The 13,924-nt window shown below is 37.0% G+C and overlaps 1 protein-coding gene across 20 annotated transcripts in view; it reads right to left on the bottom strand.

The window, feature by feature from the left end:
- The window catches only part of THOC2 (THO complex subunit 2), a 132,183-nt gene that overhangs the window by 63,293 nt on the left and 54,966 nt on the right, over positions 1-13,924 (bottom strand). For 19 of the 20 annotated variants that reach the window (XR_010584235.2, XR_010584237.2, XR_012429866.1 and 16 more), the window contains exons 9-12: positions 8,760-8,852; positions 5,245-5,400; positions 4,195-4,367; positions 2,723-2,918 (exon numbers count right to left, since the gene is read on the bottom strand). Coding sequence is in view for 13 of the 20 variants with exons in the window: in XM_005594509.4 (XP_005594566.1) it covers positions 2,723-2,918; positions 4,195-4,367; positions 5,245-5,400; positions 8,760-8,852 (618 nt within the window). In the remaining 7 variants the exon portion in view is untranslated. Of the gene's footprint in view, positions 1-2,722; positions 2,919-4,194; positions 4,368-5,244; positions 5,401-5,576; positions 5,646-8,759; positions 8,853-13,924 lie in introns of those variants that run through there. The other variant, XM_065538114.1, reaches the window with a different exon arrangement.

A 13,924-nucleotide genomic window follows, 5' to 3' on the forward strand; every position in this document is an offset into this window, starting at 1 on the left:
AGATAACAGAGGCTGGGGGTGAGGGGGAATAAACAGACGTTGATTAATAGGTACAAATATGCAGTTAGATTGACGGAATGAATTCCCATGTTCAATAGCAGAGTAGGGTGACTACAGTTAACAATGTATTGTATATTTCAAAATAGCTAGAACAGAGGACTTAGAATGTTCCCAACATTTAGAAATGATATACTTTCATTTCATATGAATATTACATAATAAGCAATATATATAGTAATAATTAACTACTTAACAGATTTCTTTAGAGTACCTTTACATAATTTAAATTTGTGGGCACTAAAAACAACCTACCTAGGCAACATAGAGAGACTTTGTCTCTACAAATATTTTTAAAAATTAGCCAGGCATGGCAGCATGCACCTGTGGTCCTAGCTACTTGGGCTGCTGAGGCAGGAAGATCCCTTCAGCGTGAGAGATCAAGGCTGCAGTGAGCCATGGTGGTGCCACTTACACTCCAGCCTTCATGACAAAGTGCAACCCTATCTCAAAAACAAACAAAAAAAACTACCAGCTAAGTATAAAAAGGCAAGTCAAATATTTCAGATGTCAAGAAATTAATATACAATAGCCATTAGTATTTCTATACAGTTACTGTTGTCGAAAATTCAAATTAGATATAATCACCAAACACTGAAGACACCCTGCATTTGTGCTTTTTAACAACGTCTAGATGTTTTTTCAGTTGTCATGTTTCACAACTTTAAAGAAACTATGTATAATTCTTTTCAGCTTTAAAACCTTGGGCTGGGCAAAGATTTCTTAGAGCATGAAAAGCAAACCATAAAAGAAAAATACTACTAAATTGGAATTAATCAAACGTTAAAATTTTTTTGCTGTTAAAAAATAGTTAACAAAATGAAAAGGCAAATCAGACTAAGAAAAAAATTTCCAAATATCACATGTCTGGTAAGGCCTTGCATCCAGAATAAAGAACTCTTACAACTCAATAATAAAAAGACAAATAATCCAACTTAAAAATGTGCAAGAGACATGAGCAGACATTTCACTAAAGATAACTATAAATGGCAAATAAGCACATGAAAAGATGATCAACATCCCTAGTCACCGGAACGAAATTAAAAGTTCAGCGAGACACCACTACATACCCACTAGAATGACTAAAATTTAAAAGAGTGACAACACCAGGTGTTGGTGGGAATGTGGAACAATTAGAAGTCTCATACAACAGCTCTTAGGAATGCAAAATGGTACAGACGCTTTGAAACAGTTTGGTAATTTTTTATGAAATTAAACATATAGTTACTCATATGACCCATCAATCCCACTCCTAGAGACACAAAAACACATGCCTCCCAAAAGGCTTGTGCAAGAATATTGAAAGCAGCGCTACAATAGCCTCCAAGTAGAAACAACCCAAATGCCCATCAACTGATGGCTACACTCCGGTACATCTATGTAATAAAATATCACTCAGCAATAAAGGAAACTACTGACACATGCAACTTGGATAAATCTCGAAAGCTTAAATGGAAGAAACTAGACAGAGAAGAGTATATACCATACGATTCCATTTATTAATTAAAATGTAGAAAAAGCAAAACTATAGTGATGGAAAGCCTATCAGAGGTTGCCAGGAACAGCAATGGAAGGAGGGAACTTCTATATCATGATTGTAGTGGTGAACATACAACTGTATGCATTTGTCAAAACTCATCGAATTGTACACTTAAAATTGTAGAAGTTTACTGTATTTAAATTATACCTCAAAGTTGATTTTTTAAAAAAGCATAAATGTTTACGTTAGGATAATAACTAGAATGGAGTATGAGAAAGACTCTAGGTTGCAGGTACTATTCTATTTTTTGATTTGGGTAGTGGACATATGGGTGCTTAGTTTAGGGAAAGTCACTGAGCTGTATTTTTCCATATGTATGTTTTATTTCAATAAAAATCTTACTAAAAAAAAAAAAAAAAATGGGTCCTCAACAGTCTGAGGCTGAAAAGACTTCTTACACATAGCAGCAATGATTGAAAACTACACTCAAGAAAATGACTAGATGGTAAGCAGAGGAAAAGAATGCAAGGTAACCACTAATTATAAGGGAATTCAAAAAGCGGCCACTTGTCTGAAGTACATTTTCCCATGTGAGGGACTTAACTAATAATCTAGCTAGATTTGGGTTATATTAATATATACAGTTATGCACCATTTAACAATGTTTCGGTTGATGGACCACATATACGACCAGGGTCATATAATACTATACTAGAGCTAAAAAATTCCTATTGCCTAGTGATATCATGGTTGTCCTAACAACTTAGTGCAAGGTATTACCTTTTATATGTTTAGATATGTTCAGATACACAAATACTTAACAGTGTATTACAACTGCCCATAGTATTCAGTATGGTAACATTCTGTACAGATTTGTAGCCTAGGAGTAACAGGTCATACCATATAGCCTAGGTTATGTAGTAGGTCACACCATCTAGGCTTGTAGAAGTACACTCTCTGACGTTTGCACAATGACGAATCACCTAATGATGCATTTCTCACCTGTCATTAAGCAACACGTGACTGTATATGGTTAGGACACACTGGAATTTTCCACAAACCTCACTCAACATAACCCTTTATTAACTGAGGTTCATATTTTTATTTCTAAAGATACTCATAACACAAGTACACTCAGAACATTTTCATTTCAAAATTTAGGTTTGTAAGAAAAATCTTACTTACCTCCTTCATAAATGACTTGCCTATGCGCACCACTTTTGCAAATAAAATGGGATCGTGAGAAAGGTGAGGACCAAGGTAACAGAACATATTGAACACGTCTCTCCTCAAATCTTCAAAGCTCTCAGCTTGTTTTGGTGCCCTCTTGTTTTGCAAAGCATTAACAGGTGAGCCTTTAGCACCTTTAGGAACACCAACTCTATTTTAAAAAGTAAAATAAATAAATAAATACATATATATAATAAATATAACTATATACACACACACTACAATATCATTTTAAGTTAACAAAGTTATCTTAATCAGCGAAATGTTTTCTTGCTCATATTTGCTTTCTACATTTCAATTGTGCCTAACTTTATTATACCAGATAATTCTCAACTGGTAGAAACACATAAAAACAACAGTCATTAGAGAAAAAAAAAAAATCAGAACTCAGAGGAGAATGTTCCAAATTAACTGCTTAATCAGAGAAGTGCGGATTTCAAGGAACATCTAACATACACCAACTGAATCTGCTTTTAAACTTGGCCAGTATCGTGAACTTGGATGTGGGAATGGGAAACAAGGGATGGACCTAAGATACACTGAAAGATGAAACAGAAAAATATGGATATAACAACACTGATTCAAGTCAACTGACATTGACATTTCTCAATCTGGATTCCACAACCTAGAGTATGTAGAATGTGGTGGTAGGGAAAGTGAGTCACGTAATTAAAGAGGGTCACTTCAGGAGATCACACCCAGAGTTCCCACCTGCTCAGCAGGTGTCCCACTGTGGAGTCACAGGGGTCACTCTCTAAGAAGCCTGCATGGTCCACGGCCCATGAGGTGACACTGACGGCAGCAACCAGCAGCTACACAAAAGTCACAAGGCTGAGGCTTTTGAGGCAGGCTCTGATCTATGGGGCTGTAGCCAGAGCTGCTATCAATACTGCTCCTACGTATCCTGCAAGTAGGCAGAAAGCTAAAGGACTAGACGACATAGTAACCAGGGATGATAAGAGAGGCTGCACTAGTAATTTCCAGAACAGCAACCTATATGCCAGGAAAGGTAAGGGAATCAGAAAGGCAATGTCCTCACTCAGAGCCACTCAGCCAGGATAGAGAAAAATTACACTAAGAAAAAACTTCAGGAATTCTTCTTTGCCCCTCCCAACCACTGAGAGGAGGAAAAGTCAAAACCAGAAGAATGGGGTTTCAACTCTCAATGGAACAAACGTAACCTAGAAGTCTAACTTGTAGTTTTTAGACTACACTGCAGCACACATTCTAGAACCCCTGGTGTAGACGTTAGAAGACAAGCCACTGATTAATATATATCAGACTGATACACTCTGTGAATAGTTCTTATCTTTTGATAAAAGGTACTATAATACATGCTTGGTTTGAGGAGATAAGATAAATACAGAATTTGTTGTAGTCCTAAGCTATTTCTACCTCAATGATTAGTAAAGTATACAGATACATACCTTCGGTAGAGAGGCTCAATAGTTATATGAATGAGCTTGCAAATAGCAAGGGCTATTAGCTTGTGTGAAGCTGCATAGTATGGAGGCATCTGATCCATAATGTTCTGTGCATGTTGCCAATCACCAATCTTTAATAAGGCTTCCAACAAGCCAAGTTTTTGGTTATCAGGTGGCTAAAAATGAATAGTCAAAACTAAGATACTCAGGATACAGACATCAAGAAATCTTAATACTTCATCACTTAAAAAATTGACCTAAGCAACACATCAAAAATATTTGTTATTCATGGGAAATTAAACAATATATTCCCGAAAGTACAATCAAAATTTTTAGCTATTGAAAAAACATCAGGGCCAGGCGCAGCAGCTCACACCTATAGTCCCAGGAACTTGGGAGGTTGAGGTGGGCAGATCACTTGAGCTCAGAAGTTTGAGACAAGCCTGGGCAACATGGCAAAATCCCATCTCTACAAAAAATACAAAAATTAGCCAGGTGTGGTGGTGCATGCCTGTAGTCCCAGCTACTCAGGAGGCTAAGGCGGGAGAATTACTTGAGTCTAGGAAGCAGAAGACTGCAATGAGCTGTAATCATGTCACTGAACTCCAGCCTGGGTGAAAGAGTGAGACCCTGTCTCAAAAATAATAATAAATGAATTTAAAAAAAAACAGACACAGGCATTACAGTTTATAGACTTGGAATTAAGTTCTACTTAATGTTATGTCGTGCCACAGGAAACCAGAATTCATCATCTGTGAGAATCCCTTTAGGATTTGAGGGCCACTAATACACAGAGGACAATTAAAGTCAATACCTCTTGTGATTTTACTTAGAAAACATTTTGAAATTTATACAAGAAAAAAATATGACAGCTTCTCTTAAAAAGGAGCCATTCAGATTAAAAATAAAACCACTGGAGCAAATGATCCAGAAAATGAGGTTTCAGCAAAATGAAAACTAAGAAATTATTCTTCCATAAATGACTATTTAGAAGTTAAATTTCATAATTCAAAATCCAGAAGACACTTAATCTTACTAGAATGAATTACATACCTTCTCTACTTTCTCCTCTTCTTTTTCCTTTTCTTTCTCTCGCTCATCCATTTTTTCAGAAGACAACACAACCATCGTAAGCTTTCTAACAATTTGCTTAGCTTCTGCAATTTCTCGTTTATGTTCATCCATAATGCAATTATCAGCTGGAAGAAGCTAAAAATGGTACATTAAAATTTCATAAAACAGCTAATACCAACTACCTGTTCACATAAAAAGCAAACACTATTCTCAATTGATAAAACTAAAAATAAGAAGTCTAACTTATTCATGACCATTTGCCTTCTAAGTAAATTCCAGTTATTTTCTTATAATTTGACAGAATTAAGTACCTGAATTCTGTACCCCTTTTAAAATCAAGTCGCAGCTCAAAGTTTCACATCTTCTGTCTGATAGAGTCCCTAAAGTAATATAATACCACAACAGTGATGTTTTCCATTGAATTTATTAGTTTACCCAAGAAAATATATAGCAGTTCCATTAAAAACATTACAAATTTCCCCATTAAAGGCTAAACTCCAAATTAAATAAAGCATTGCAATATGGATCCAATACGGGAAAGGTGAGCTACTGAATAACACGAAGGGATAAATTTAAATCATCTAAATGAAAAATTTTAGGTAGAAAAATTATTAGTAACTTGACATCTCACTTCTTCTAGAAGCTTATTTAACTTAAGTCACAAGCCAGTTACTAGTTTATTGCAAAAGGAAAAGTACTATGTGCATAGTCAACCCTCCATTATGAAAAAGGCTCAAGTATCTCAAGTACAGTCACCTTGTATGAGTGAAAGATGATTAATGTAGACATTTATAAAATAACCCTAACACAAAGAAAAATTCAGGCAACAAACCATTACTTAGTAGTTTCTGCTAGTCACTATAAACTATAAAAGAAATGTTCCTGCCCCCTAAAAATGCATAATCTATTTCATTAATTAGGTTTAACATAAACAGTAAATGAAAATAATAATGAAATATTAAACATTATAGATTCCATTCCATTAATCAAAAAAAAAAAAAAAAAAAAAGGAAGGAGAGAGAAAAGTCACTATGGACTGGTGCAAGGAAGTAAGCAAGACTTTTTCTCATTCTGTATGTTCTCCCCTGGCAATCAAACACATTTTTATTGCTGTACTTATACACCTGGCACAGGTCCTCTTGTTTTATTTTTTATTTATTTATTTATTTTTTTGAGTCAGTTTCGCTCTTGTTGCCCAGGCTGGAGTGAAATGGCACGATCTCGGCTCACCGCAACCTCCACTTCCCAGGTTCAAGCAATTCTGTCTCAGCCTCTCGAGTAGCTGGGATTACAGGCATGGGCCACCACCCCCGGGGTAATTTTGTACTTTTAGTAGAGATGGGATTTCAGCATGTTGGTCAGGCTGGTCTTCAACTCCTGACCTCAGGTGATCTGCCCGCCTTGGCCTCCCAAAGTGCTGGGATTACAAGCGTGAGCCACCGCGCCCGGCCATAGGTCCTTACCTTTTACCCAGACAATTACAACTCCCTCTAATGGGCAAACTGTTTCTTCTTATAGTTCTCTCAACTTTTATTTCTGTGTATTTTGAGAATATGTCATTAGATACATGTAAAGTTAGAACTGTTTTTATCTTCCTAGTGAGCACAATCTTGTTATTATGAAGTAGCCCTCTTTGTCTCCTTCTGCCAAAAAGTCTATTTTGTCCAACAATAATAAGTTTGCTGATATATTTTCTCATCCTTTTACTATCAACATTTCATTATCCTTAGGTTTAAGCTGTTTCTCATAAAAATAATAAACTCATTTTTAATTCCATTTGACAATCTTTGTCATATTAACAGGACCACTTAGTCTGCTTACATTTACTGTTAAATGCAATCATAATGAGTAATAAATCTATCATCAATTTGTACTTTCCACATATGCCGGTCTATACTTCCCTGTAAAGTCATACCTAGGTTTTTAAATTCTCCCTTTTCTGTCCAATTTTCCATATTCTCAGTTTCTACATCACATCTCTCCTTTAAATACTAAATGGTTCTCCACTCCCAACAGAAAAATCCAGATTCTTTACTATGTCACTTAAGCCCTTAGCAGTTTAGCTCTTCTCTATTCCATCCTCATTCCCCCTATATATCACCCTAGGCTCCAACCACTCTGAGCTTCCTGACAGTCCCATAAAGGGATAAAAAAGCCCTTTCAAATCTCCTGCCTTGGCTGGGCATGGTGGCTCATGCCTGTAATCCCAGCACTTTGGGAGGCTGAGGCAGACAGATCACCTGAGGTCAGGAGTTCAAGACCAGCCTGGCCAACACGGTGAAACCCCATCTCTACTAAAAATACAAAAATTACTTGGGCATGGTGGCGTGCACCTGTAATCCCAGCTACTTGGGAGGCTGAGGCAGGAGAATCGCTTGAACCGGGAGGCAGAGGTTGTAGTGAGCTGAGATCGCACCACTGCACTCCAGCCTGGGTAACAGTGAGACTCTGTCTCAAAAAAACAACAACAACAACAACAACTCCTCCTGTCTTTATACTCAGTTAATTCTACTTACAAAGTTTTCTAACATTTCAGCCTAGATGACCCTACTTGTCTATGAAGATCCCAGTTCAACATAACTAGTTTGGGAAAGTCTTCCAAAAGCCCCCCAAGACAGATATGGTCACTATCTATTCTGAGCTTTGTGAATATCTCCAATAGAGTACCTATTAAATAATGCAAAATTTTTTTTTCCTTTGCTAGACTATGACTGCTTCCAAGGTAGAGACCAAGTTTTACTCAATTCTGTAGCCACAGTATACAAAAATAGGCAATGATGTTAATAAAGTGATTTCAAAGGCAGTGAAGATGATATCACCTTTGGACATATTTGTTTTAAAATAATAGATATCCTAATGCAAAACCTAATAGAAGAGGAATTTATACACTATTAGCCTAGATTTTCAAACTGATGGCTAAATTTTTGTTAAACTAGAGATCAACTGCCACAATCATGAACTCTTCTACATCCTGGGTCCAGCAATAAAAGCATAATAGTAGTCATTTAGTGCACACAAATAACACAAGAAAAATATTTTTTAAATATACTAAACATAAAAATACACTAATGAAGTTCCCCATTCATCCTGAATGCCTAAAATTAACAGTTTAGAGAGAAAGAAGCAGTATATAGGTAACTCCGTATTTCTCATCATTTGTAGATAATAAAAAGGCTTAAAAAACCACATTGGTTAGAACTTGGCCTCTCTCCCCATGAGCTACTCCTTGATGACAGTTAAGAACTTGAACTTCATATCCAAACTCAAACTCCGTAAAGGTGACCAAAAAGGTATGTAATTTTCATAGACTGCCAAAGAACTAAATTCATTCACTTTATAAAATAAACAAAAAGCAACAATGTAGTGGGGCTTCAAAGAGTAAGACTTGAGAACCTAGAACCAACCCAATCCTGGGGGTGCTATGTGGCTACCTACTCCTCTTCCCTACCCTTGGGACAGACAACCAAATATTCTTAGCAGCCCACTTGACTTACATGTACATAAAGATCATCTAAATCAATAAGATTAAATTGCAGAAGTACTGCTGCAACTCTGTATAAAGATGATGGTGTCTCGCCATTTGGTTCCTAGAAATATAAAAAAAAGTTTCCACTTAGTGCAGAAAGGACAATTAAAGCAACATCCTTCACCTACCAAATAATTAAGAACAATTAGATCAAATACTCTAGGCCAAGAAAGTGCTTCACTGCTCTTCCTTATCTTACCAAACATCTGAATTCAATACAAGGATTATTATGCCAACATCCCTTTTCACATTGGAACATCTTCTGAAGAACACAAGGAAAGTAATTTCAAAAATGGACACAATTTACAGTGCAGGTTAACATTTAAATAAAACCTCACAACTGAATAGAGTGATATTTTATAATGCACAAGATTTAGTCTGCAGTTCTGTTTATATCTGTGTTTTCTTTTCTGTTCTTTGTGTGTTTTTTGGTTTTAGGGGGTTTTTTTGATACAGGGTCTCACTCTGTCACCCAGTCTGGAGTGCAGTGGCATGATCATGGCTCACTGCAGCCCTGACCTCCCAGGCTCAAGCGATCCTCCCATCTCAGCCTCCTGAGTAGCTGAACTACAGGTACATGCCCCCACACTCGACTTTTTTTTTTTTTTTTTTTAATAGAGATGGGGTCTCACTACGTCGCTCAGGCTGATCTCGAACTCCTGGGCTCTAGTGATCCTCCCACCTCAGTCTCCCAAAGTGATGAGATTACAGGCATGAGCCACCACGCCTGGCTGATACATGTGTGTTTTCTTAACTTGCTTTTTCAAATTAGTTCTCAGTGGAGACGCAGAGAGACAAACTGACAAGTGCAGAAGAACCATCAGCGTTTGCTTTATATTTTTCTTCCTTTAATTTTATTTCTTGGATTTTATACTAAGTATATCTGGCTGTCAGTTGATGTTCCCCACAAAACAGGTGTACGTAAATATTACAGATGAATAAATCGATGTTTTAAAGTACAGAATGTCAAAGTCAATTCCAGGCTAGCCATGAGGACCCTACATAGAAACATAAGAATCTTTGAATGCTATGAATTTTCAAATCTAATCTGCATACTGCTGAGGTCAGATGAATGGAACAGTGACGTGAGAATAACTGGCAATAACTAACTGGCCAAATGTAAATAAAAAGCAAACAATAACAATACACTATGTTCTTTTTATACTCAATACTGAAAATGAGACCTTTGTATGTAAGGTTCTTCCCACAATTGTGATATTACGCAAATAAAATACAAAGCTAACCGAACTAATGTTTATCATTTATAGAAGGCATTGTTTCACTCTATTTTTAAAAAACAGATGAGATGTCTTCAATGTAACAATAGTTTCCTAATTCTAATTTGTTTGCAGGCCAGGCACAGCAGCTCAAGCCTGTAATCCCAACACTTTGCAAGGCCAAGGTGGGCAGATCACCTGAGGTCAGGAGTTTCAGACCAACCCGGACAACACACTGAAACACCGTCTCTACTAAAAATACAAAAATTAGCCGGGCGTGGTGGCAGCCACCTATAATACCAGCTACTTGGGAGGCTGAGGCAGGAGAATCACTTCAGCCCAGGAGGCGGAGGTTGCAGTGAGCCAAGATCATGCCACTGCACTCCAGCCTGGGTGACAAAGAGAGACTCCATCTCAAAAAACTTTTTAAAACATATAAAAATAAATGTTTATAAGTGGTTATTTAGTATCAAAACATTTTCCCATAAAAACCAATTGTTGCCAGGGTTTCAAAACAAACTCACAAAAGCTTATTTAACTTATTGACAACCTCTCCTCCACTACCTGACTTGAATGTACCAGAGCCATGTTCATTACTCCCTTCATTCTTGTTTAAATAAATCACCACAATATGCCCCACACTCTCATCCACATACTGTTATGCACAATCCCTGTTCTGTCCCATCATACCTTTCCACATCCTTGAAATACTTCCACAGAATCATATGGAATTCATGATCCATCCTCAGCAAAATTCCCTATATCCAAACCTCTCATCTAAAGGTTCTTTTCACCATGGTGCTCACACAGAACCTGGTTCACCCTGAGAACAGCACTGCCATTGTAACCCAGTTAAATGGTAGCTGTTTTCCTCAGACACCTCACACTACCAGGCCTAGAGGTGATGTGGCAGTTTTCTTTTTGCTTTTTATTGTTGCTTCCAGGCTATTCTCCCTCTATCCTCCCAGCTTTGAATTTCTTATCACTCACTACTCCCTCACTATTGTTGCAATCTAGTTTCAATCTGTTGTGGTCAGAGATGATATTTTGTATGATTTCAACCGAGACTTGTTTTGTGGCCTAATATATGGTCTATTCTAAAGAATGTTCCATGTGCATTGAGAAGAATGTAGATTCTGTTGTTGGGTGTAATGTTCTATATATATAAAAAGTCTAATTGGTTTATAACGTTGTTCAAGTCTTCTATTTTCTTACTCATCTTTTGTCAAGTAATGGTTAGTTGTTCTAACCATTAATGAAAGTAAGGTATGGAAATGTCCAATAATTACAGAACTATGTTTCCTTCAAGTCTGCCAATGTTTGCTTCAAATACTCTGGGGCTCTGTTGTTTGGTACATGTATGTTTATAACTGTTATATCTTCTCAATGGGTTATCCATTTTATCATTATGTCTTTCATTGTCTCTTGTAAAAACTTACTGTCTTAAAGTCCACTTTGATATTAGTATAGCCACCCCAGGTCTCTCCAGCATAATGCTTGCACAAAGTATGTTTCCATACTTTTAGTTTCAAGCTATTTGTATCTCTAAATCTAAAGCAAGTTCCTCATACACAGTACATAGCTGGATCATGATTTTTTATACATTCTGCCAAACTCTTGCCTGTTAATTGGTGAGTTTAATCCATTTACATTCAAAATAATTATAGATAAGGATGAACTTTATCATTTTGCTAGCTGTTTTCTGTCATATTTTTGTTCCTCATTTCCTCTATCACTGCCTTTTTTGTTTGATTTTGTGTGTGTGCACCATTCTGATCCCCTTCTTCTCTTTTCTGTTTAGTTTTTAATTATTTTCTTAGTGGTTCCTTTAGGTATAATAATTAACATTTTAAACTTAAAACAACCTAGTTTGAATTAATACCAACTTCACTTCAATAGTGTACAAAACCTCTGCACCTATACATCTCTGCCCCTCCCCATCTATTGTTAGTCACAAATTACATTTTTATAGTATGCCATTTGACAGATTTATAACCTGGGTGATGGGATGAATTGTACCCCAAACCTCAGCATCACACAATATACCCAGGTAACAAATCTGCACATGTACCCTGAGTCTAAAATAAAAGTTTAAATTATTTTTTTAAAGATTCATAATTATTATTTTATGTATTTGTCTTTTAAGTCATATAGGAAAAAAAGGAGTTACAAACCACAAATGTAATAATACTGGCTTTTATATTTTACCTAGAGTTACTTACAGTGTTCTTTCTTTGGCTTGGCTTCTTCTGCCTGCTCAAATCTACTGTTGAACCTCTAAAGTGAATTTTTTATTTCAGTTATTGTACTTTTCAACTCCGGAATTTGTTTGGTTCCTTTTCATAATTTTGTATCTCTTTATGGATGTTCTCTATTTATTTGGTGAGACAGCACACTCCTGGTTTCCTTTAGCTCATAAAGCATTTTAAGACTATTGATTTAAATTCCTTATCTAGGCCGGGCACAGTGACTCACACCTGTAATAATCCCAGCACTTTGGGAGTCCGGGGCAGGCGGATCAATTGAGGTCAGGAGTTCAAAACCAGCCTGGCCAACATGGTGAAACCGTCTTTACTATAAAGACAAAAATCAGTCAGGCATGGTGGTGTGCACCTGTAGTCCCAGTTGTACTCAGGAGGTTGAGGCAGGAGAATCACTTGAACCCAGGAGACAGAGGTTGCAGTGAGCCAAGATTGTGCCACTGCACATCAGCCTGGGTGACAGAGGGAGACTCCGTCTCAAAAAAAAAACTGGACATATTTAATATTATGTAGCAAGTATGGAGATCAGATTATTATCCACCCCCAAATGCCCAGAGGTTGGCTGATGCTGCTCATTGTGGATTTATTGTTGTGTGTGTGTGTTTAGTGACTTTTATAAACCCTTTTTGTAAAGTCTGTATTCTTCATCACGTGTGGCCACTTGAATCTATGTTCTGTCAGCTTAGTGACCAACTAGTATATTGACAGTTTTTTTAAAGACCTGGAGCAAAAATAAATAGGAAAAGAGAGTGCATTAGAAGACTCCTCAAAGTTTGGCCAGACCATTCACAGCTCTGCCTCGGTCTTCACTTCCTGCCTACTCAGACCCAGAAGAGAAAGCTTAGGGTCTCCTGGGTGACAGAGGGAGACTCCACCTCAAAAAAAAACTGGACATATTTAATATTATGTAGCAAGTATAAAAGATTTAAAATGGTACACCTGTGTAGGACACCCACCAAGAATAGAGCGTGCAGGACCAGAAGTTGCTCTGGGTAAGTTAGCGAGTGAATATGAAGGTCTAAGACATTGCTGGACACTACTAACACTATATTTTATAAACACTATATATTTAGGTTAAAATTTTTTTAATATTTCTTTCTTCAATAAATTAAAATAAATTAAGCTTAGCTTACTGTAACTTTTTTACCTTATAAGCTTTTTAATTTTTAACTTTTTGACTTTTTTGTAATAACGCTTAGCTTAAAACACTTTGTACAGCTGTACAAAAATTTTTTTCTTTATGTCCTTATTCTATAAGCTTTTTTGTATTTTTAAGACTTGTTGGCCAGGTGCGGTGGCTCGCACCTGTAATCCCAGCACTTTGGGAGGCCGAGGAAGGTGGATCACCTGAGGTCAGGAGTTCAAGACCAGCCTGACCAACATGGTGAAACCCCATCTCCACTAAAAATACAAAAAATTAGCCACGCTTAGTGGCAGGCGCCTGTAATCCCAGCTACTCGGGAGGCTGAGGCAGGAGAATGGCTTGAATCCAGGAGGCGGAGGCTGCAGTGAGGCCGAGATTGCGCCATTGCACTCCAGCATGGGCAAGGAGAACAAAACTCCATCTCAAAAAAAAAAAAGATTTAAGCTCTTTAAACATTTTTGTTAAAAACTAAGACACAAACACACACATGAGCCTAGGCCCTACCCAGGAT

This window comes from Macaca fascicularis, chromosome X, assembly GCF_037993035.2.
Source record: "Macaca fascicularis isolate 582-1 chromosome X, T2T-MFA8v1.1".
Lineage (NCBI taxonomy): Eukaryota > Metazoa > Chordata > Mammalia > Primates > Cercopithecidae > Macaca > Macaca fascicularis.